Source organism: Myotis nattereri, assembly GCF_964212035.1.
Source record: "Myotis nattereri genome assembly, chromosome: 6".
In the NCBI taxonomy this organism is placed as follows: Eukaryota; Metazoa; Chordata; class Mammalia; order Chiroptera; family Vespertilionidae; genus Myotis; species Myotis nattereri.
Genome location: NC_138081.1, coordinates 83,415,127 through 83,438,562, shown reverse-complemented (window position 1 = coordinate 83,438,562; position 23,436 = coordinate 83,415,127). Strand labels below are relative to the sequence as shown.

General features: G+C 42.8%; 1 protein-coding gene across 4 annotated transcripts in view; it reads left to right on the top strand.

Moving 5' to 3' along the window:
- Window positions 1-22,504, top strand: part of NCOA7 (nuclear receptor coactivator 7) — a 116,648-nt gene extending 94,144 nt beyond the window's left edge. For 3 of the 4 annotated variants that reach the window (XM_081094224.1, XM_081094225.1, XM_081094223.1), the window contains 6 exons: window positions 8,350-8,497; window positions 12,878-13,003; window positions 14,945-15,097; window positions 19,198-19,293; window positions 19,929-20,002; window positions 20,375-22,504. In XM_081094224.1, coding sequence (XP_080950350.1) covers window positions 8,350-8,497; window positions 12,878-13,003; window positions 14,945-15,097; window positions 19,198-19,293; window positions 19,929-20,002; window positions 20,375-20,510 — 733 coding nt within the window. In that variant the 3' untranslated portion in view covers window positions 20,511-22,504. Of the gene's footprint in view, window positions 1-8,349; window positions 8,498-11,245; window positions 11,457-12,877; window positions 13,004-14,944; window positions 15,098-19,197; window positions 19,294-19,928; window positions 20,003-20,374 lie in introns of those variants that run through there. The other variant, XM_081094226.1, reaches the window with a different exon arrangement.
- Window positions 22,505-23,436: the final 932 nt, after the last annotated feature.

Here is a 23,436-nt window from a genome sequence, read left to right as displayed (position 1 = left end):
GGGGTCGCCTAAGACCATCCTGAATATCAGATATTACCATTACGATTCATAACAGTAGCAACAACACAGTTATGAAATAGCAACGAAAATAATTTTATGGTTGGGTCACAACATGAGGAACTGTATTTAAAGGGCCAGACGGTTGAGAACCACTGCAAATGAATTATCTTTCTGTCCTTGTATGTAACATAACTTACAAGTTTTGGAAAACTACTGAACAGATACAGTATAAGGTATAGGATTATTAGTTGCTTATGTAAATATCCACACTTCTTCTTTATTTAAATACTTTAAAACGTTTTTGAAATGATACTGCTTTCTTTCATGCTTTTCCTGGTCGTTTCACATTTTCCCCATCAACTTAAAGTTCTAGAAATTCATCGTTACCTTCCAGAAGGACCTCATTAGGCAGCCACTCTTCCGTAACTTCACTAACCAGCCTTGGCAGGTGCCTGGAGTTAATCAGTGACTCTGTGGCTGGAGGGACCTAAGCTCATGAAAAAAAAAATATCACCCTTTATAAGTGAGCTCTTCACTGTGGTGGCTGTGCTTTCTGGTGGAGGAGCGAGCGCCAGCACTTTGGAGAGTAGCTCGTCGACCTTTCCTAGTGCAGGACCAATGGGTGCCGCACACAGCGTGTGGGAGTAAGTATGCAGAAACAGTGCGTTTTGAAAGCCTAAATGCCTGCGGGAGCCAGACAAGGACTGGAGGGAGGGGAGCTCCGCGGCCGGTGTTAATTACAGGCTCTGGGGAACAGCTGCTGGGAACCTCTGTGCTATCTCCAGCCGATTGTTGCTATGAGGGAAGGTGGGCCTGGTGTTGCTAGGTTTTCCCATCTTTTTTTTGTAAAAAGCTAAAAGATGAATTATGTGTCAGGTCTCCCCAATTTTTAAGTAATATTCAGTCCAAAATGAATGCATCTGCTGCTGAGTCCAAGCTGTGGGCTACCAGCCAAAGGGCCTCCGGCATTGGTGTTAAGTAAAAAGGTTTAGTTTTTACTTATTTTTGAGTGAGCCTTTTTATAACTGAAACTGGTGGTTTTGATCAGTGATTTGCGAAGAACTTTCCTATTATTTTTGGTGAACCAGACGAAGAAGCATATTTAGTTAGTTCTGTGTAAATAAGCTTTCTTTTATAGGCACACTGAGCCCCTTTAAGAATGGAAATTATACCTGGGCATCAGTACCAACCATTGGTTTCATTTGGAGTTGCAGAATATTGCATTCAGAAGGGACTTTACAGGGCGAGGAAAGTGACCTTTTTCATAAAAGGATCTCGGGTCAGGCCATGGAGGTGGGTTTTAAAAGGTGGCAGTTAGCTAGTAACAACCTTTGTAAGTGAAGAGTGCTTTCCCGTGTTGGGCTTCTGTGTCGGTATTCAGGATGGAGCCCGAGGAGGCTTTGGATTGGAATGCATAGAACTACCTTTAATTATAATCAGTAAAACAAGTGAACAGTGGGGCTGCATACATATATATGTCAGCGCTCGCCGGGTTGTATTCTTTCTTCTGCCCTTGTTTCATTATTTCTCATTCTCTGTGCCATAGTGTATTCTGAAGTTTGTTTGTTTTTATTGTAATAGCTGATGGATTGGTTAATGGTTCCTGCTCATACTTTTTACATCAGGTGGGTGGTTTGGAGGTTATTATGTCTTGCTCTGTATAGGCAGCCACAATTGTTTTCTTACCAATCAAGTGACTTTTGATAAAACAAGAATTGCTTTCTGAGTCATTTTGGTCAAGTTTGTTGGTTCGTATGGTAGCAAGTTTTAGATCACCACACGGGAGGGACTTTCTAAAGGATCTGTGTGAAAGTAGAATGAACTTCTTACACATTTGATGCTTCAGACGCCTATATAAGTTTTCTTATCTTCCTTTCAGGAGCTCAGAGAGATTAGCTATTAGTTACTGCAAGCCTAAATGCCTGTAGGAGCAGACCGAGGAATGGAGGGAGGGCAGCTCTAGTGTTAACTAACAGCTCTAAGGAACAGCTGCTGACGCTCTAAGGAACAGCTGCTGAGAGCCCTGCACTACCTCCAGCCAAATGATCCCAGGCCCTGTAGCTAGTAGCAAGTGGAACCAATTTGGGAATCCAGGTCTTTAACTTAGAAATGTGTACTTTTTTAAAAACTTTACCTAACAGCTAGAATTAAAAAAAAAAAAAAGTAAAAAAGCAACAGTAAATTAAATACTACCATAATTGATAGTCTTGTTTGATAAGGTAAATTGTAATTATACCTAAGCTCACACACCTGAAGTATGAACAGGAGAATAATGTTTTGTTCCAAGCATCAACTCAGATTTTTTTTTTTTAAACCAGGTTTTATATCCCTCAACCCCGCAGCTTTGTCATCGACCTGCTTTTCTTAACTAGTGAAATCAGGACAGTGGGACTCACCACCCTAAAGGAAATGGTGAAGCAGGTTGAGACCATGAGCTGATCTGAGGTTGAGGCCAGGTTCACCGCTAACATAACATTCCGTGTGGCCTTGGGCAAGTTAACCTGTGGAAGCACCTGTGTCTTCCTCTATTAAATGGGAACGACCATCGGAGTGGCCGCCTCGCGGGGTTATGTGGAGGAATGCACTTGCCCAGGCACTAGCTGAAGTCAGTTGTTGCTGCTGCTGTGACCTCTCCCACAATCGCAGGGCTTTGCTGCCTTCCAAGGTCCTTCTTTGCGTTTCTTTTTTCAGCGATGGCAGCTTCCTCTGGTAAACAGAGATCTGTCACTTGAATGAGGAGTTTCTTTTGGGGTGAATCCTGAGACGAGCCTGTGTTGATGATAAAGACCTTTGAGTTTAGGAAGAAATCTGATTCAGCCTGAATTTATAATTTGACGGGAAATGTGCACAAAGCCTGAGTTCCAGGTGTCGTGTCCTTAGTAACTGTCGCTAGATGGGTTCGAACTAATTCTGTGCCCGGAGGAGTGTGTACGGCAAGCGTCTCCACCATGTCCCCTGCACACCTGCCCTCTGGCCTTGATCCTCTCCGGGCTGGATCACTGTTGTAGCCTTCTCAACAAAGCCTGTGTTTCTAGTCGGCTTTATCGTCCCCCGACCTTCCCTGCGTGGCTCCACAGCAATCTTTCTAAGTCACAGATCTGGTCAGGCCTCCTCCCTGCTAGAGCCCTGGCTGCCGCCTCAAAGGGGTGCTCAGGCTTCAGGCATTCACACTCTTCCCTCACAGATTCCCCGTATCCGCACGCTGCCTGTACTGCTCTTCGCTCCGCAGCTGCCTTTAAATCAACTGAAATTGTTCTTTAAGGGATTTAAATCGTTCGTTTTTTTCTCAGCCTTCTCCTGAGCAGTAGTATCTGTGAAATCAGAAGTACAATATGCTCACTGTATTTACTGCTGGTGCTCTTTAAATAAAGGTGTACCTATCTGAATATGTTCCTCTGTGTATCCGCCGAAGTCATGGGAGCCGCCTCGGCCACACTTTGGGAAGCAGTAGTCTCAGGGCCAGGACTTGCTGTGACCCAGGGACCCAGCCCCTCTGGCTTTTTCTTTCTCGTCTTCTGCCACTCCATTAAGGAAAGAATAAATGTGGCCCTTTCTGATGTGTTCTGTTCAGCGCAGTCAGCCCAGGTGCCCACTGGCTTGGGTCGGGTGTCGCTGGAATTATGTAAGGAGGTTTTGTTTGCGCCCCTCAACCTGAGGACTGGGGCTTCCCATCTTTTCTGTCTGTCAGAAGTCGCCAGCGCCCTGTTGCATTGCCCTTCTTCCTCTCTGCCGTGTCCAGGGTGACCTCCTCCCGCATCACCCTGCTGTAACATGCCATGTCTGTTTGCACATGTTCCCTGCTGTGGAATGCCGTTTCCCCTTCTTCCTGTAACTGACTTGTCCTCTGTCAACACCGAGCTTAACCATAACCCCTTACCGGGCCCTACCCTAAGATGATTCTCCCCTGGGCTTAACCTTTGTCATCACTCTTCTTAAAAAATAAAGAAAGAAGCCCCGGCTGGTTTGGCTCAGTGGATAGAGCATCAGCCTGCAGACTAAAGGGTCCCGGGTTCAATTCTGGCCAAGGGCACATGCCCAGGTTGTGGGCTCCATCCCCAGTAAGGGGTGTGCAGGAGGCAGTCAATTAATGATGCTCTCTCATCATGGATGTTTCTCTCTCCCTCCCTCTCCCTTCCTCTCTGAAATCAATAAAAATATATTTTTTAAAAAATAAGAAAGAAAAGAAAAGGGAGGAAGAGAAGAGAAGAGAAGAGAAGAGAAGAGAAGAGAAGAGAAGAGAAGAGAAGAGAAGAGAAGAGAAGAGAAGAGAAAAGAGAAGAGAAGAGAAAGCAGTTTGGGCATAGGGGCCAGGGTGGATGTTGGAGCAAACATAGAATAGCATACGGCAGGAACCAGGAGTACATTTGGGGATTAACACAGAACAAAGCTCTCTGGCAGCACCAAGGTGTTTGCATTTATCATAAACCTGTGGGGAGTTCTTAGAAGAATTGTGCATAGCTGGGTGAAGTGATCAGACTTGCATTTTATAAAATCGCTTCTGATTCTCTGCCATTTCTTCCTGGCTTCCTTCCAGGACCACTTCTACTGCTTCCTCCTTAAACATTAGCATTTGTCAGGACCCAGTTCTTGACCCATTTTCCTGCTCACGTGCTGTTACCACATCCATAGCTTAATGACCCGTGGAGTGGCAATTAGGGGAAGTGTCCTGGGCTAACAGAGGCTGAGAAATATGATGCATCGAGACCACAGGATGAGTTGCTGAGTGAGCTTCGAAAAAGCCATCAACAGGTCAAGACAAACGATGCCCAAGATACTGTTCGGTTTGATAATAGGTCACTTGGAGAAAAGGAGCGTCACTGAAGCAATGAGGGAGGGAACAAGATTTAACATTTTTTACCTCTTTTTAGACCGTATCTGAAGCAGATTTAACACAGAGCATATACAAAAAGGTTAATAAAATCAGAATGGAAAAAAATTCAGGAATGAAAAGAAGGTGGAAAATAGACTAAGCCAAATGTTAATAATGAACTCTAAAGGAAAGATGAGTTATGGGAAGGGAGCTTTAGAGAAAAACAAAATTTAGAGGCTTTTATATTTTTAGGATGGGGGAATGCAAGCAGGTTTGTGGATTAAGATGGAGATAAAGGGATGGAGAGGACAGAGGGGTGAGGTGGGAGACATGGAGGAAATTCACCAGGGAGGGGGCCTGTCGAAAATACAGAGGGGCAGGTTAAAGCTGGAGAGGAGTTCATTTTTCTGCGTGGGAAGATCGCTAAGAGGGACAGCGGAGGGGAGGGCATCATGAGGATGGTATAGTGAAGGGAGCTGTGCTCAGAGAGGGAGGCGGGTAGGAGGTTGAGGGTGAGAGCCTGAGAAAGCAGAGGTCTGGAATAGCTGTGTGGAGTAGCCAAGGAAGAGAGCTGGAGGGAGGGTTTTTTCCTAGCCAAGGTTAGCAGCCTTTTATTTATAGTGCATCCCCTAAGCATGAATCAGCAAATCCAGCAATCTCCATGGAAAGGGGGGAGTTAGAAAGATGAGTGCTTCTCTCTCTGTGGGCAGGTGTTTGGAAGGGCAGGTGCCGTGGAAGGCTCAGTGGTGCGCCGCTAGGGGACAGCAGCGAGGGGCAGATGGAAAGATTGTCCTGGAAGGATGTGCACCCAGGAGGGGCCAATGGCTGGGGAAAGAGGAGGGATGGGGGTCACGGTGAGAGGCTAACTGATAGTCTTGAGGGAAGGAGTGGGGGAGGTGGCGGCAGAGGGCCAGGAGGGGAATTTTCAGAACTTGAGGCCTGTTTCCAGAGGGGAGGCGTGAGTTCTGGGAACTAATCACCAGGAAAACCCAGTGAGCCAAAAAGAGCCATTCCAAGAATTAGGTTAAATAAACTTCAGTAAGTTTCTACTCTAATCTGGAAAGAAAAATGATGATGTCATATCCTTTTCCTCTCCTCCCCAATTAATTAGTAAAAATAACAAACAAAGGATGGAGAATTGAGCAAAAGGGGAGCTGGGGAGAGGGACATTGATTCTTCCATTTGGTTTCCAGGGGCCTAAGAATTAAGTAAGCAATTTGGTCCCAAATGAACTCTAATTTTCTCCTGTGGAACAGGCCTCGCCAATTCCCCATTCCTCCTGCTTTTCCATCAGAAGCTTGGTATGAGGGCCCTCTCTGCATAAGAGAATGAGGGGATGTTCTGAGCAAGACTATCCTTGAGGGAAACCAGGGTGTGACAGTGTCCTGAATGAGAAGAGACACGAACCTTTCCCCCTTGGGGTGCCCCATTGCAGAACATATTTTTAAGGTCTCTCGTCTCATATTACCTGAGGCCTCCAAGGCCAGGATGCCTGTTGGCTGTAAGGTAGAACCCGCCAACTGAGAGGAGAGCGAGGCCTTTCAGGGCTGCTGCCCGCCCTGTCACAGCCAGTGGAGAACAATCCCCAGGCACATGCCTGAGGTGAGGCGGCTGCCCCACAGAGCTGTCTCCAGGAACAGAGCACAGAGCTAGCAGTGCTGTGAGCCTGTTGATGAAGGTGGAGGAGGAGGAACAGGAAGTAGGCAGCCCTAAGGGCCACCCAGGGCTTCTCACTATTAGTACTTATGCTTCATTAATAAAACTAAAGCCAAAGAAGTAGTTGCCCATACTGTGAGACGTCTGACTGGACAGGTACAGAAATGTACTTGTCCCCCTTGGAGGTCAGCATTCATAAAAGAAGAGCCAGTTAGCTTAGATTGGCTGGGACATTTTCAGGGATGGGGAGTTTGGGCACATGATTAAGTCTATTGAACCTCAGTGTTTTAATCTTTAAACTGGGCATAGTAACACTTGCCTCTTAGAGTTATTGTGCAATGGAAGGTCCCTGAGTCAGGGAATCACATCTTTTCTTTTTAGGTAGCAGGTATATTTCATCAGCATTGATAAAAACTATAAGGTTGCTTCTCTGTTTAATATTAAAAATGTTTATGGCCCAGCTGGCATGGCTCAGTGGTTGAGCTTCGACCTATGAACCAGGAGGTCACAGTTTGATTCCCGGTCAGGGCACGTGCCTGGGTTGAGGGCTTGGTCCCCAGTAGGGGGCGTGCTGGAGGCAGCTGATGGATGAGTCTCTCTCATCATTGATGTTTCTATCTCTCCCTCCTCTTTCCTCTCTGAAATCAATAAAATATATATATGTTTATGACTCTGATATTTTGAGAATGCCTTTTCCCTCCTTTCTAGAGACTTGCTCCTGTGGTAAGTCTAAGAAGCCCAGGGCTTACTCAGTTTAAAGGGCTGTCCCTGACTGCTGCAGAAGCAGCCACTCACTCCAGGGACAAACCTAGCAGAACCCAGAGGAGAGGCTTGGGAGAAGCCCACTGACCTGGTCACCCCAGGTTCCTACTCAGGTTGAGATATTTCTAATAGAATGGCATATGCAAGCAAGAATGTTTTATACCAAAATTGACATACACCCCCGACACACACACACACACACACACACACACACACACTATTGCAGGTGCTGGGACTGAGAGCTCTCATTCTCTGCTTGGAAACCAGCCATCTTTCTATTGATGAAGCCTGGAGAGATGCTTCAGAACCTTCAGATGTTAAATCTGTATATGAGAACAGAGAAATTGGAAGTAAGTGACATTTCCATGTCCATATAATTAGCTCTGTTGCTAATATTAAACAATATCTAGTATTATTCACTCTGTAGTTATTAAAGCTGTTTCATTAAAATTATAATAGTGCTTCACTCTACAAAAAGACCCATTAGCGTGTTTATCTTGGTTCCCATCTTAAGCTTCAGACTAATTTTTTCCCAATAAATACAGGTGTACAATAAATGAAGACCCAGTGAGGAAAACATTGATATATTTCATTGTGTTTTTTAGTCTTTTTTTTTTTCTGGTTATCTTTTTTTTTTTTCTTTTATTGCTTAAAGTCTTACAAAGGGTATTACACATGTCTCCTTTTTCCCCCCGCCCTTGACAATCCCCTGGCCTCCCCTACTCCCCAGTGTCTTATGTCCATTGGTTATGCTTATATGCATGCATACAAATCCTTCGGTTGATCTCTTACCCGGCCCCTCCTACCCCCCCACCCTCCCCGGCCTTCCCGCTATAGTTTGACAGTCTATTCGAGGAAGCTCTGCCTCTGTATCTATCGCTTGATCTTTTCCTCAGATTGAAAGAGTTGCTCCACGTCTGTGGACTTCTGCTTTCATTTGTTGACTTATTTTCTGAGTTTGGAATGCACTAATAGAGATAATCTTCACAGTGAGAAATTTCCCAGTTAGCAAAGTGGCTTTGCCAAGCAGGAACAAGATGGTTGTATGTGCCAAAGTCCCTACCAGTGCCTGCCAGGAAAGTGGATTTGGTGTTAATTCCTATGATGAACATGTTTTTCAGGGTGGATCACTTGTACACATTCTTTGTTCAGTGGTCTCCTGACGTCTATGGGAAGGATGCCAAAGAGCAAGGCTTTGTGGTGGTGGAAAAGGAAGAACTGAATATGATCGACAACTTCTTCAGTGAGCCGACCACCAAGAGCTGGGAGGTGAGCACTGAAGTAGGAGCTAGACCAGCCGTGGGCAAACTACGGCCCGCGGGCCGGATCCGGCCCGTTTGAAATGAATAAAACTAAAAAAAAAAAAAGACCGTACCCTTTTATGTAATGATGTTTACTTTGAATTTATATTAGTTCACACAAACACTCCATCCATCTTTTTTTCCGGCCCTCCGGTCCAGTTTAAGAACCCATTGTGGCCCTCAGGTCAAAAAGTTTGCTCACCCCTGAGACTGTCATGGTCCTTGAACTACAGTATTCAGTCAGAATGTTCTTGTGTCCAGATTCCAAGAGCTTCTTGGCTTATAAGAAGTGAAGTTCCCTGTGCAGCTTTGAAGTTACAGTGGGATATAACCTTATTCCTGCTTGAAGCTAGTTATACAGAAAGACCCCATCATCACCACCACTACTGGGTCATTTCACTTTTCCTATAAAAAAGTTCTTCTGCGTCCCTTTTACATACAGGTTGAAATTCAAGCTCCTTAATGTGGCTTGAAAAGCCCTTCATAATTTTTTTTTGAGCACTTTCCAAACCTTTCCCCTGTTAGGGGCACAGCGGGTGAGATAAGTAGAAGTTAGCATTAAGGAGTATAGATAAATCATTACATTATGACAAGATAATTGTCATTGTAGATGAAGTGCCAAGCTCTACAGCAGGCTGGAAGGAGCTAGGGGAGCAGACAAAGCTGCCCAGAAGAAGTGATTTGAACTGAGATCAGAAGTGGGAATACAGGCAGTTGTGGCGGGACCTGGATATGGAACATGGTCTGGCCAGAGAGAAAGGTCTGTTCAAAGGAATGACCCAGGGGAGAAAGAAAGAGCATTTGGTGAACTAACAAAAATTCAGTGTGGCTGGAGCATAGAGTGCAAAGCTGAGGGAATAGCAGGAAATGAAGCTGGAGAAGTAAGCAAGGGCAGATCACAAAGGATCTATGTACCAAGGGTAGGAGTTTGGTTATTTTCCTAAGGGCAGTAGGAAGGCATTGAGCTGTTTTGAGCCTGGAGAAGTATACACAGATATGCATTTTGGAGAGCTCTCTGGCTGACAGATGTTCAGTAGACTGGAGATGAACAACCCTTGAGGCTTGAAGACCCAAATAAGCGATCAAGCAAGTGATCCCAAGCGTGGCCTATACGCACATGCTGAAAGCACTCAATGGCTCTCTGTTGCCTGTAGCAATCGTTACCCTCCTGGCCAGTCTTCCAAACCACCACTCGGCACATTATTTTTTTTAACTGAATCCTAGACCCTCATCACTAGAGACCGTAATTCAGTGGGTCTGGGGGAGGAATGTTGGAATCTGTGTTTCTAAAAGCTCCTGGATGATTTTGAAGAACAGCCAGTTTTTAGAAATGCTACCCGATACGTTCCAAGTCCCTTCAAGGCGTCAAGATTCTTATTTTCTCCATTTCTGCCCCCTCCCCAGCCTGCTCTCTACTTCCCTTGCTCTCTAGTCTCAAGCCGTAGTGAACACAGAACACAGCTCTGTGTTGCTGCTGTGCCCCTTACCTGGACATCTCCCCGTACCCCACCTCTGCTCCCCGAACTCTCTGGGTGGCTCCAGCCTCCTTGGAGCTGCTATTAGCATTCGTATCACATGGAATGGCATTCATGTATTTGTAAACGTCTCTCTGCTGTCTCCTCACCCACTGGAGACTGTGCCTGACAAAGCACCTGGCACTCGCCAGCAGGTAGAAAGCGCTCAGTCAATGTTAACTGTCATGAAGTGCCAGGAACTTAAAGGAATGCCGTCTCCCTGGCACAGAATCCTAGTGCTTCTGCCCCAGATTGTGTCTAGGCTCTTGCACTGAGGCTAAGTCCTGGCGAGCCTGGGACTGATCACAGGTACCTGCCAGAGTCCTTCGTGGATCCGACCCCAGGATGAGCTATGCCCATCCCCTCAGCAGGACCAAAAGGCTGTTTGGGATCTGGAACAGGCACAGAAAGATCACTGAAAACCGAGCCAGGGTTTTCTGCATTTCTTTCCACGCCCCTGACCTCAGATCTGAGGAGTAGAGCACGTCTCATCATGCTTCTTAGTCATTAAGATTAATATCCTAAATGTGTGGTAAACACACAAGGCCATATACAGAGGGTGTATTATAGAACTGTCCTCTTGGAACTATGTACTTTTATTAAACAGTGTCACCCCAATAAATTGAAAACGTTTAAAAAAAGATTAATATCCTAAAAAGTAAAAAGTTTTGCCTTTTTGAAAATTACTTCCCCAGCTGTTCTGAAAAAAACTGAATCTAAAGTGCCATGTTCCCCAGGCTCACATGAAGCAGATGCTTTCCCACTCTTTTAAGTTGCGCGCACTTAACACACACGGAACTGAAGTGAAATGCCATTGTTCTAAGTACAGTGAGCCTGGCTCGCTCGCTGGGGTAAAGGCTCCCTTTCATCCCTCCCCTGAGATTCCAGCTGATGCCAGGGAAACTCCGTCAAGTTGAACATGGTTTAGCTTTAGAGAAGGTGCTGAAAAAAGCCCGGGAAGGCGGGGTCAGGAAAGCTGGCTTAGCCAAAGGACGGTTAGGAAAACGCGTATAAGAAGAAAAAGAAAAAAGAAGCAAACAGTGCGGTTTGTTGTACCACCCTTAGGAAACCACCGTTTCAAAGGTGAAAGTGTCATTTTACAGCCTCCCAGCTCTGCCTGACAGGAAGTGTGTGTTTGTTCTCAATCCTAATTTGGGTGTGTTCCTGTAGAAATGTTGAACCCTCTCCTAAGGGAAACAGAAACCCAACCATGCAGGAAACGAGATACTGCAAAAACAGTTGTAGCTCAGCGTGGTTACAGGGAGCCGTGGTGTGAAAGCAGGCAGAGAAAAAACCTCTTCCTCCTTAGAAAGCAAGCAGGCAGTTCTCACCCTCAGGATGAGGGTCCGAAGATTGCCCTTGGACATTCAGATTTTCTATTGTGCCAGACCTAACCAAGAACCTTTTGTGAAGGTACGTTGGAGTCCCTGAGAGCGAATGAGGTGCCTGTGAATCCTCAGAGGTCTGCCACGCTGTGTTTTGAAATGCTTCCTTGATTAGAAAGGATTGTGCAGGCATTTCAACCCCAGCAGGTATCTTATTGGTTTTAAAGATGGGTACGGTGTGGTTTGCCCCTCTCTTTGGAGTAAAAGTGTTCATATTTGATTTTTGCTTTCCACAGCTTCATTTTGAACCCACGTTAAATGTAGAGTTCACAAAAAAATACGTGCTTCATGTAATGCGTTGAAGATGCTGGGTTTGTGATTCTTTGATAGTGTTTCCTTTAAGAATTTCCCCTTGAGAAGATGGTAGCCTGTGTAAGCTAATTTCCTTACCTGTAAATCTGGCTCAGGCAATGGCAGGTGCTTTATATCCATGACTGTGCGTTTTGGAAATCAAGTAGTGTGTTGTCTGACAACTTTTATTATGTATAACTTAAATGTTTTTCTCTATAATGCAAAAGTCATTAATACTGGTATGCAGGAATTTTAGTGAATTAGTCACTTTATATGTGTCTTTAATTTAAAAATAATTCAGTGATTTATCCAGACTTTAGGAGGGGGAAAAAAAAAAACATCTTAAGGTGAACTTGATTTTGGTAGTGAATTAGTCACTTTATATGTGTCTTTAATTTAAAAATAATTCAGTGATTTATCCAGACTTTAGGAGGGGAAAAAAAAAACACATCTTAAGGTGAACTTGATTTTGGTAGTTCATAAGCATAGTTATAATGGAATAATGTTGTGTGCATCACCTTTCTCACTTTTGAAGGAGAGACTACTTTTTTAGCTCCTGAACTGTACACAAAGAATCATAACCTAATTGTCTTTTAGACTAAATTTGTGTTTCTTTGGATTGTTACTCTGGTAGCTGTTACCATTTGTCATTTCTATCAGGGTTGGTTGTTATGTGCACAATCTTAAGAGAAAACATTAGTAGGAGTCTTAATTTTAAAGAAGTATCTTATCTTCCCAATGTCCCTATTTATAGAAGACTTACTCATAGAATGATCTCTGATTGGTCCCTTAATTCAAATTTAGATGCAAGTCAAAGGGGAATAACTAGGGGCAGTTCAAGGGCATAAGTTGCTTGTGGAGTTACACATAATTCTTGTTCTAGGACTGAGCAGTCGACAGCAATAATCAAAGGGAAAACTTGCAACTTTAATTTGTACATATTAAGTGCCTCAGCTGTACCATGTTAAATTCTGCATTTGTTCTGAAATTGAAAAATTAACCATTTCCCAAAGTCCCGGTTCAATTTCTGTCCTGCTGCTAAAACTCCACATGTTGCGGGATATTGTGTACCTGAGGTTGATTTTAGCTGGCTAAGGTAAAGCAGACATCAGGGTTTTTCTGTTTTTTGTTTTAACTTACTTGTCTTCTGCATTTCAGATCATCACTGTCGAGGAGGCAAAGCGCAGGAAGAGCACGTGCAGCTACTATGAAGACGATGACGAGACAGCCCTGCCGATTCTGCAGCCCCACAGCGCGCTCCTGGAGAACATGCACATCGAGCAGGTGGTCCTCCCTGGGGGCTGAGGATGGGGGGCTTCCAGCCTTAAGAAGCATTTCCCCACCCTAAGCACATTGCTCTCCTTCCGGGTGAGGGATGAGCCAGGTTTTAGATGAAGACCAGCAGCTTAACCAAGGCCAGAGTCCTTTTCTCTGCTTCCGAAAGGTTATGGCAGAGAAAGGTCCCTGCTGCCTTCTCAGGAGTGTGCGGTCTTGGCCAGACACTACAGCCCTCTCTCAAACCTGAACAAAATGCCATTTCTTGTTTTCAAAACAATTTTTAATTGATTTGAGAGAGAGACGGGAAGGGGAGAGAAAAAGAGAGAGTGAGATTTTGATTTGTTGTTTCACTTATTTATGCATTTAGTGGTTGATTCTTCATATACCCTGACCAGGAATGAGCCCACAACCTTGGTGTAGTGGGACAACACTCTAAATAACTGAGCTACCTGGGCAGGGCCTCAAACCAATATGTATTTTTTTAATATATTTTATTGATTTTTTACAGAGAGGAAGGGAGAGAGACGGAGAGTTAGAAACATCGATGATAGAGAAACATCGATCAGCTGCCTCCTGCACACTCCCCACTGGAGATGTGCCCGCAACCAAGGTACATGCCCCTGACCAGAATTGAACCTGGGACCCCCTCAGTCCGCAGGCCAATGGTCTATCCCGGGGTGGGCAAACTTTTTGACTCGAGGGCCACAATGGGTTCTTAAACTGAACTGGAGGGCCGGAACAAAAGCATGGATGGAGTGTTTGTGTGAACTAATATAAATTTAAAATAAACATCATTACATAAAAGGGTACGGTCTTTTTTTTTTTAGTTTTATTCATTTCAAACGGGCCGTAGTTTGCCCATGGCTGGTCTGTCCACTGAGCCAAACCAGCTACGGCTCAAACCAATATTTAAAGTGTTCTAAACTAACACACTTAGGACCCAAATTTATTCCAGTGATTACTGCAGAGTTCCAGTGTTTGTTTTTAATTTATCAGGCTCAATAAAAACCATTTAGCAAATACATTTCATTTGCTTTATGAAAACTACCTACACCTAGGAAAAGTTTTCCTTTTTCTGTAGTTTTACTTGATGCTTTCTGAAAATGTTACTTCCTTTTAATGAAATGCTATATAATGTGCTTGCATTTGACCTTGAGCCAGGAGCCTCTTCCACTTCCCCCATCAGGCAGCATAGACCTGAGTCTCAGAGACCTTACTGAATCACTAAGTGTAACTCCCTCAATTTACAAATGAGTCTGCAAAGGCCCAGGAAAGCCAAGAGATTTGACCAAGCAGTTGCAGAAATGGGGTTTGTTCTGATACGGGGATGATATGCAGCATTCTGAAGACTTCAGTCTCCTCCGTTAGTATTTTTGAGGAGAGATGCACTATTGGTGTTCATGGCCATCAGGCTGAAGTGAAATGTTAGTGTAGTGAAAGATTCCGATGGATTGAGGACAGACTACATCTGACTGCCAGCATAAAACAGGTCTCTTGTCACTTCTGTGGGAAACTGCAGTTGTCAGTAGCAGCTCTGAGCCTGCGAGGGTTTACTGGTAGAACAATTGGAGAAACATGAACTGTTTGATGAAAGCCAGGTTGAAGAGTAAAACAGAGAGCATATGTCTAATAATTCATGCTTTGCTATCAAGCTAGGTAGGTGCTCTACCCCCCAGTGTATAATGGCATAGTGACCCCACAGTCAGGCCCCTGAGAGTTATACTGTGCTCGGGGAGGCACAGTCCTGCCAAGGTCGACACCACCAACGAGTAACTTCCCCTTTTCTCCCTTGGTTTACAGTGGCAAATAATTGCCCAGAGTAAAGGGGAACAGTATGTAAATCAGTGTAATTTTAAGTTTGATCCACAGGCATGTCCTTTGTGTCTCAAGCTCATGAGTAGTTTGTGGGTGAATTGTCTATTTACATGTCCATCTTTGGATTCGTAGCTGGCCCGACGCCTTCCAGCCAGGGTACAAGGGTATCCATGGAGACTCGCATATAGCACATTGGAGCACGGGACCAGCTTGAAAACCCTCTATCGGAAGTCAGCATCGCTAGACAGTCCTGTCCTGCTGGTTATCAAAGACATGGATAATCAGGTGAGGCTTCTTTCTCTCTTAGAAAACATTTTTTTTAAATAAAGATTTTCAAAGCTACACAATGGTAGAGATGAGTACCAGGAACTCCCATCACCCAGATCCCACAAGTTAGCAGGATTTTGCCACATAAACTTCATCTGCCTTTTCTTTATTGGTTTTTTCTTTGCTGGAGTGTTTTGGAGTAAATCCCACTTATCATGTCACACTTCAAAAATGCATCCCTAACAAAGAAAATGGAGCATATCTCCAAGTACAGTCACATTCTGAGGAGTTTTCGACATGTACTTACCATACAGTAGAAAACTTCTACAACCTCAAGCTGGAGAAGTTGGAGAAAGTCAAGTCTGGATTTGGTGGTAACTGCAGAAAGAAATTCTAGTGCCTTACCAGGACTTTTTCAGGTGGCTGAAGTAGTACCCACAAACCTTGCCTGTATGGTTGCTGAGATGGAGAGCTAGACAAGGCCGTGGTGTGTTGTACTGGAAGAGCCCAATTGTTATGAAACAGCAGGGAGAATGCTCTGCTGTGGCTCATTGCACTTTTACCTCTGTGGTGGTCGGTCTTGGAGGCACTGGTGAAATCTAGATATTTCCCCATCTACCTACTAGTACTCCTCACCTCAGTCAGCTTGGCATGCAAGTAGAATCTTCCCTGGAACATTTTATCTACCACCCAGTCAGGCTCCTGCTTCACAAAAGGAAGGTCTCTTTCAAGTCTGTTCTTTCTTTATTTCTGTTTTGTGTGTATTGTATACCAAGAAGAAATTCCTTTACATTTTTTAAGATATAGATGCTCTTCTTTTCTCTTTCTGGTATTGAAGCAGGTTTTACTCAACAGCCATTCATTCATTCATTCATTCATAAAATGTATAATGAATGCCTATTACATGTGGGACACTATTAAGCATTGAAGAGCTTGCTGTGAAGCCATATAATTATGATCATTTTAGAGGAAATAGATCTTTACTGTTATAGTTTGCCTTGGGAAAAATTAACAGAGAAATGGGGTATTGAGGCATTCTTTCTCAATTGGGCTTGTTCCTGTGACTATTGCAGCTTAGGAATTCTGGGGAGGAGTTTAGATGTTATCATTGTTACTATTATTGTTTCCTGGTTAATATACTTAACCATGATTCAGCTGAATAGTGGGTAGAGTCAAGTCAAAACTTAAAATAGTAAAAAAAACAGAGGTTTAAAGTAGAATTACTTAGGGATTTAGTGAAATGTTTGAGAGGTTAGGTGCAGTGTTTTAGATGTGATAAGGCTAGATGGCTTTAGACTACAGACATAAATCCTCACATAAGATAACACACTTGTTGGGGAATGTCTTGGCTGCCTGGGGCAAGTGCTGATGAAGCACATCTCCACCCAGCTTTCTCTCCACCCAGCTTCCTGTTAGCACATATGTAAAGAAGGCCTCTACACTGCTTGTCGGGGGTGGATCTTATAGAATCTGGTACTCTCAAGCCACTGGTACTGTTTGAAGACACCTAAGCACTAACTTTCTTACCCCATCCCATCTACCCCCAAGGCAAGATTGTGGCTTTGCTGTGTTTGAGAACATGGTAGAAGAATAGTTGTAAATTTCTCTGGCAATGAACATTTTAATATAAAAATATTACGTAGGCAGAATGGCAGCAGGATGGAGCTCTGCAGAGGCAGTCCCCAGTGAAACAGCCATCCTGGTGGGAATTACGAAAATAGTCATCACATAAAGTCTCAGGAGATTGTCCTCAGGGCATACTAGTGAAGAAACATTCATTCAAGCAAATATAACGAATTTCGGTGATAATGGTGAGCTTCCGTGGCACTTGAAGCACAGCCTGCTGCCTCCACTCACGCCCAGTTCAGACTGACAGACAGAAGGTGGGGCTCCCTCTCCCAGGCCAGGGTTATGATACACCTTCTCTAGAGGCAGATCCCCAGCCCTTGACCAAGATCACCGTTTCAGGAGCTAAATTCCATACCTGTGTGGCCTAGAGGTAAAGGGCTCTCTTCATCCACCTGCCCCTACTCATAGGACAGATGCTCTACCTGGGGCCTGGCAGGCTGAGAACACAGGGGTTTCTCCTGCCGTTGTCCCAGCCTGTGGGGCAGACGTGTCATGTCAGGTGAGGTGAGCCAAGACCAGCTTCTGCCTGCCCCGCATCCTGCTCATAAAACAAGCTCATTTATCGAGCCCCAGCTCTGCAGAGTCCTGAGCTCCACCTCCAGGGGAAGAGACAGAGCATAAGCCTCCGAGCTCTGAAGCTCTCCTCAAAGTTGCTGCCTTTATTTTTATTTTATTTTTTTAAACCCTTGACCAGAATCGAACCTGGGACCCTTCAGTCCGCAGGCCGATGCTTTATCCACTGAGCCAAACCAGACAGGGCAGTTGCTACCTTTATATCATTCCACTTTCTATGGTAATTTTTGTACATATTACACTGATCTATATCACAAACCCATCAATAAATTGTTATTGACTACTTTATATAATTTTTTTTATCTACTAAAGAAGCTGAAAGAAGAAAGGAGAGCAAATATATATATTTACCAGTTTTGTTACATTAACCTTCCTTTTACCACTTCTGGCTGTCTTCAGTTATTCTCATGGATTCCTGTGTCCTGACATTGCCTAATATATTAAATTTTTATGTGTTATAGATCCAACAATACTATTACGTGCGTATTATTTTATATAATTTTCTAAAAAGTTAATAGAAAAGTTAATATATAAAATGGACATTTTCTTATATAACCACAATGCTATATACTAGTACCTAACAAAATCAATAATAATTCCCTAGTCTCATCCAATCCTGGTTCTTATACAGATTTCCATGTTGCTAAGAAAAGTTTAGCAAAGAAAGAATCTAATTATTTAGACTCTTGTGGAGGATAAAAGAGTAAGGATGCCTTTTTCTGTTCATTGATCAGGAGGGGGCCCACTGTCTTCCATGTATGGCCATTGCCCTTGTTATATTTTAGCACATGCTTTTAAAGATAGATGCCTAGCTCAATTGAATTTTAGCTCTTTTACTGGAAGAGCCCCAGAAGAAGGGAATGGATTTTTTACCTTTTTGTTAGTTTGCTTTCGTTTATTCTTAGCAGCAAACTGGGAAGGTTTGGTAGCAGGAAGTATGGGAAGGTTTGGTAGCAGGAAGTATGAGGCACATTGGTTAGAAAGGGTTTCTAGACTTCTCCGCTACCTAATTTTTAGCATTTCAAGGAGCCAGGAACTGAGATTCCACAATGATTAGAATTCAATTAAAATAATTTTGAAAAATTACGTTTTCCAGCTAACCCCCATTTAAAGGCAGCATTTCGCAATAGGGATTTGGAATAGAAGCTATATCAGAATTACCTACATTTTTGAAAACACATAGGCTCCCTCTTGCCAACCCTCACTCCTGCACTACTGACCCGGATCCGAGCAGAAGCAGAGGACGCTGAGGCTGCAGACATGCTACGCCTGAAAACGCTGCTCCTTCCAACCCCCAACAAGGAAAAATAGAAGAACCATTGATTCTAATACATCAAAATCACCTTTAAAGCCCGTAGTCTATGGAACTGTTGGCTTTTTCTTAAAAGCCAATTTGAACCAAGATATATGGGATCAGTCATGTTAAGGATAGAGTTTTAGTAAGCATGTTGAGAACTCATTTTTACAAATCAAAAGAGAGAAAAATTGATTTTCTCTGGGAAAATGTCTGGCTACAGTTCCACTTATAAAACAAAGAAGATTTGACTTTGTTCTCTCAACCACTCATTTCTGCGTGCAAGATGCTTCTTGTTGCTTAATGTTCCCATTGTGTTGTCTGCAGTCACCAAAGGAAACTTGTCTCCCGGGTGCACTTTGGAAGTCTTTTAACATGGAAACAGTTGTTGGCCTTTGACAAATAAGTTCTCTGAGCCCCTTGGATTTTAGTTAGAGCTGGGGACATTTGCTGTGTCTCTGTGCTGGTGGTCCTTCTTATTTAAGAGCTCCAATTTAGTAAGGATCTTTGCTGAAAGAGGTATAATGAGATCTCAGGATTGTGTTAACACATTTCAGCAAGTCTTTGGGTGGTTTAGGTTTGAAAGTAGATAACATTTCTTTCTTTTTTTTTTTTTTAACAGATTTTCGGAGCATATGCCACTCATCCTTTCAAGTTCAGTGACCACTATTACGGCACAGGCGAAACTTTTCTCTACACATTTAGCCCCAATTTCAAGGTACCTGGATAGGAGAATATCTGATTTCCCAGTGTCACAGTGTCAGGGTGTGGGTGAGGTTGGAGCAGCAGCTGTCCCGGGACCCCATCTGGACTCCCTCCAGCCTGGGTCAACAGGATGACTATAGTACACAAACTGCTCAGGGTCTCTCCAGGGGCCTTGGGAACTGCTCTTCTGCCTGCTCTGGAGTCTAGGGAGGGATTGCAGGTCAGAGTGAACATGGCCTGGGAGATCTCTCTGACTTCATAATCCTTTAGGACAGTGGTTCTCAACCTTCCTAGTGCCGCGACCCTTTAATGCAGTTCCTCATGTTGTGGTGACCCCCAATTTCATTGTTACAAATTCAACATAATTAAAGCATAGTGATTAATCACAAAAACAATATGTAATTATATATGTTTTTTCCGATGGTCTTAGGCAACCCCTGTGAAAGGGTCGTTCGATCCCCAAAGGGGTCGCAACCCACAGGTTGAGAACCACTGCCTTAGGAGGTCTCATCCTGGGGTGGAAAAGGCCTGGCAGTCAGGTGCTTCTTCAGCCAATGGGTAGTCCGGAGGAAATAGTCGAATGTTTCTTTTTTTCGTTAAGACTCCAGATTAAAATGACTGTTCTCTGTCTTGTGTTTCTATCCTAAGGTCTTTAAGTGGAGTGGAGAAAACTCATACTTTATCAATGGAGACATAAGTTCCTTGGAACTTGGTGGTGGAGGGTAAGGTTTTCATTGTTGTTACTAATTTACCACCTGACTGGAGTGGTAACCAAAACCTTGGTGCCAGCTGATGTTAGCTAGTCCCGGTGCTCACATTAATTAGGATAGGACAGTGGCCTCCCATGACATTAAGAATGAGAGATGAAATGGTTTATTTATGTGTCTAAATGAGGCACTGCTACCACTTGCCTTTTAGGAAAGACAGATCACTTAAATGAATTAAAGGAAATGTACCCTTTGTTTTACAAGCAGTTTAGGGTTTTTGTCTCTCTGTAGCATAAATGAAAGAAGAATGGGGCAGGGGAGGACAGAAAGTATGCCACCTAAGATTGAAATGAGTTGACCCTTTTTTTTTTTTTTAAACCTTTTCAGGGGACGATTTGGTTTATGGCTAGATGCTGATTTATACCATGGCCGAAGCAATTCCTGTAGCACTTTCAATAATGATATTCTTTCCAAAAAGGAAGACTTCATAGTTCAGGACCTCGAGGTATGGACATTCGAGTGAAATTCAGGCTGCCTTAAAATACAACATTAAAAGGAATGGGTTTGGTCAGCTCCCCTAAAGCTGGCTGGAGGACAAAGCCCCAGCCCTGACTGCCTCCTCCCACCGCCGTGCGTTCTTTCTGCCGTCATCTCAGAGCACGATCACATTGCAGAGAGATCCTGGGAGGCGCCTGTGGAAGGCAGACACTGACGACAGAAATTGGAAGTCCAGATTGTTGAGAGACTTGTACTCCCAGTTTCATCAAATCCATACAGTGAAGAATCAGAGTATTTATAGATGTATGAGTTGAATGCAATTTTTATTTTTGGTAACTGTGAAAAAAAAAAAAAGATACTGTGGAAATATATACATGCCTTGTGTATTTATCAACATAATTTTCATTACCAAAATGTACAGCATACTATAGTTTGCCATGGGAAAGGTTAGTCTCGTTTAGAAAAATTGAAAGTGTATAGCACTTCAAGGGAATTTGTATATGATTTTTTTTAAAAGAAACTTTTATTTATTATTTCTAGTATATTGTCTGAAATGTGTTGCCAGTTTTTTTTCTTTCAATGTGTCAAATCTTGAAATAAAGAAATGTGCTATGTTTTGGCGACAATTCCACTTGATTTATATAGTTTTATATTGAGCTTTTTTTGCCCTGATTGTTTAGGGTGATAGATCTTAAACAGCATATACATGGATATATATGCTTAATTGTGAACTTTAGAAAACTCATCACCAATGTTCATTGATTTGACAGTTATAGGCCAGCTTTCCATGTCGTCATTAAAAAGGTATATTTTTAGTTACTTGCTCTGAACGTAGTTGTGTAAAGAAGAGTAAGCCATTTCTCACAGTTATGACTTGATATTTACAGAAGTGGATACCTTTATGAACCTAGAGTAGAACAAACCCTGCTTTGGAATAGAAAATGGTTTGTTTCTTATAAAATCATTTGTGGTTAGTAACAAAAACTTTATTTTCATAGTGTTTTCACATAATTTCCCCCAAGTTTTTACACTATCAAACAGGCCTCTGTTTTTAAAGGGACTGAGTGTTTTAATTTCTGCATATTTTATATCAAATGGAAAATATCAAATTAGCCCAATTGTCTTGGTCTCTAGACTCCCTTGTTTGAGAAAAAACAATGCAAAGAAATGCATTCATACCAAAATTGGAACAAAAAGTAAAGCCTATTTTTTAACATCAACCCATTTTTAACATCATAAAACACTGTTTTGTTAAATATAATAATAAAACCTTGTTAAAGTTTAACCAATATTATTGATTGCCAGACTTTTATGAAAGCCAAAGACTGCTAATGTAAAACATGTTCAAGTAATAGCCAAAGCTGAGAAGTGGTCTGTCATAAATTACATCCCCAGTCATCTCGGAAGGGAAAAATCAATAACAAAAGTAGTATTTATATAACTGCATTTAGAAAAATAAAACAGTTCTTAGAATGTAAGCCTTAAGCGGGCAGAATATTTCCTTTAGATTATTCTCTTATTTTAGACTGTTTATAAAAGAGAACAAATTGCCAAGTGGCCTTTGGTCAGATCAACAGTTACCTAACTCCACTGACATTCCATACAAGTTTAAATGAATGCTGTAAAATCCGAAGTCTGTAGCCTGGGTGTGCTTTCTCCTGAGTTCTTCTATTGAGAATTCTTGATGAAAAACATACTGGCAGTTTAACCGTAATCTGCTCTTTAAATCATGTGTTGGTGTGAGATATCAGGAATGTCTCATGATGATCACGTTTACCATTTATGCCATTTGCAACCATATGCTATTAACAAACAAAACAGTCATTTTGCATATAGCTCACTCTTACCTAGTTTAGTCCATGATATTACACGTACTTGTGAGAGCATATCCAGATGCTGTGTTCTCTACTTAAAACAGTGTTGCCCAATCAGAAATGTGTGGCCCTTCATTTATGAATATTGAATATATGTAATGCAGTGCTAGCCCAATATTTTCAATAAAGGAATTTATGCATTCAGTCTGATTTTCTTTACCAAGCATTCATTCAGCCGGTATTTATTGGACACTAGAGTTTTTATTTGTGTGAGAGGATGATGAAATAGCCAAGACTAAATAATGTCCAGCACTCATGTTTTTATTTTTATTTTTAATGCCACCCTGCAAATACCCTCTTCAATCCCTGTAGCCATCCTCCTCTTCTCTCACCAATTCATGAAAACTGCCTCTGTTGTAGTTACTAGGGACAATCTTGGCCCAAAATCTACCACTTTCCCTGTGTTTTATCCTTCTAGCTATTCTTTGAATAGTTTTCTTCTCTTTTTAACATTCTCTTTTGACCTACTTTCTAATTTCAATGGACATGTTATCCTCTGATCAGCTTTCCTTGGCATCCTGTCCGCCACCCTGAAAGATGAAGACTTCAGGAAGGCTTCATTGATTCTCACTTCCTCAGTTTGAGTCTACATCAAAAGACTTGGGTGGGAGAGGGCAATCAAATGTCTCACCAGACTCTGTTGAAAAAGATTTAGATATGTTCCCATGCTACAAGCCACTAGGGATACCCTGAACTAGTGTGAGAAGTATTATTACCCTTCATTTGATTTCCCTTGCTTTAATTCCTTCTAAAGTTTAGAGGCATGTGAAACAAGACTAATAAAACAACTACTTTCCTCTTGAGAAAGGCATTGAGAAATGGAAGCTAAGATTGTGTACTTAAGATGCCTAACCAATTTTTACCAATATAATCACATAAAGAAAAGGAGGCCAGAAACCAACGCAAGTTCCAGAAACAAGGTCAGCCATATGTGCCCCTTGCGTAAGTATCAGAAGTACCTTTAACCACTTCCTTCCGCCTAATCAGGTCACACACTCCTTCTCATTCCGGGAAAATCCTAACCTGAGCATTCATCCTCTGCTCCCACCCCCTTTTCTATGACCAGTATCCACAGTG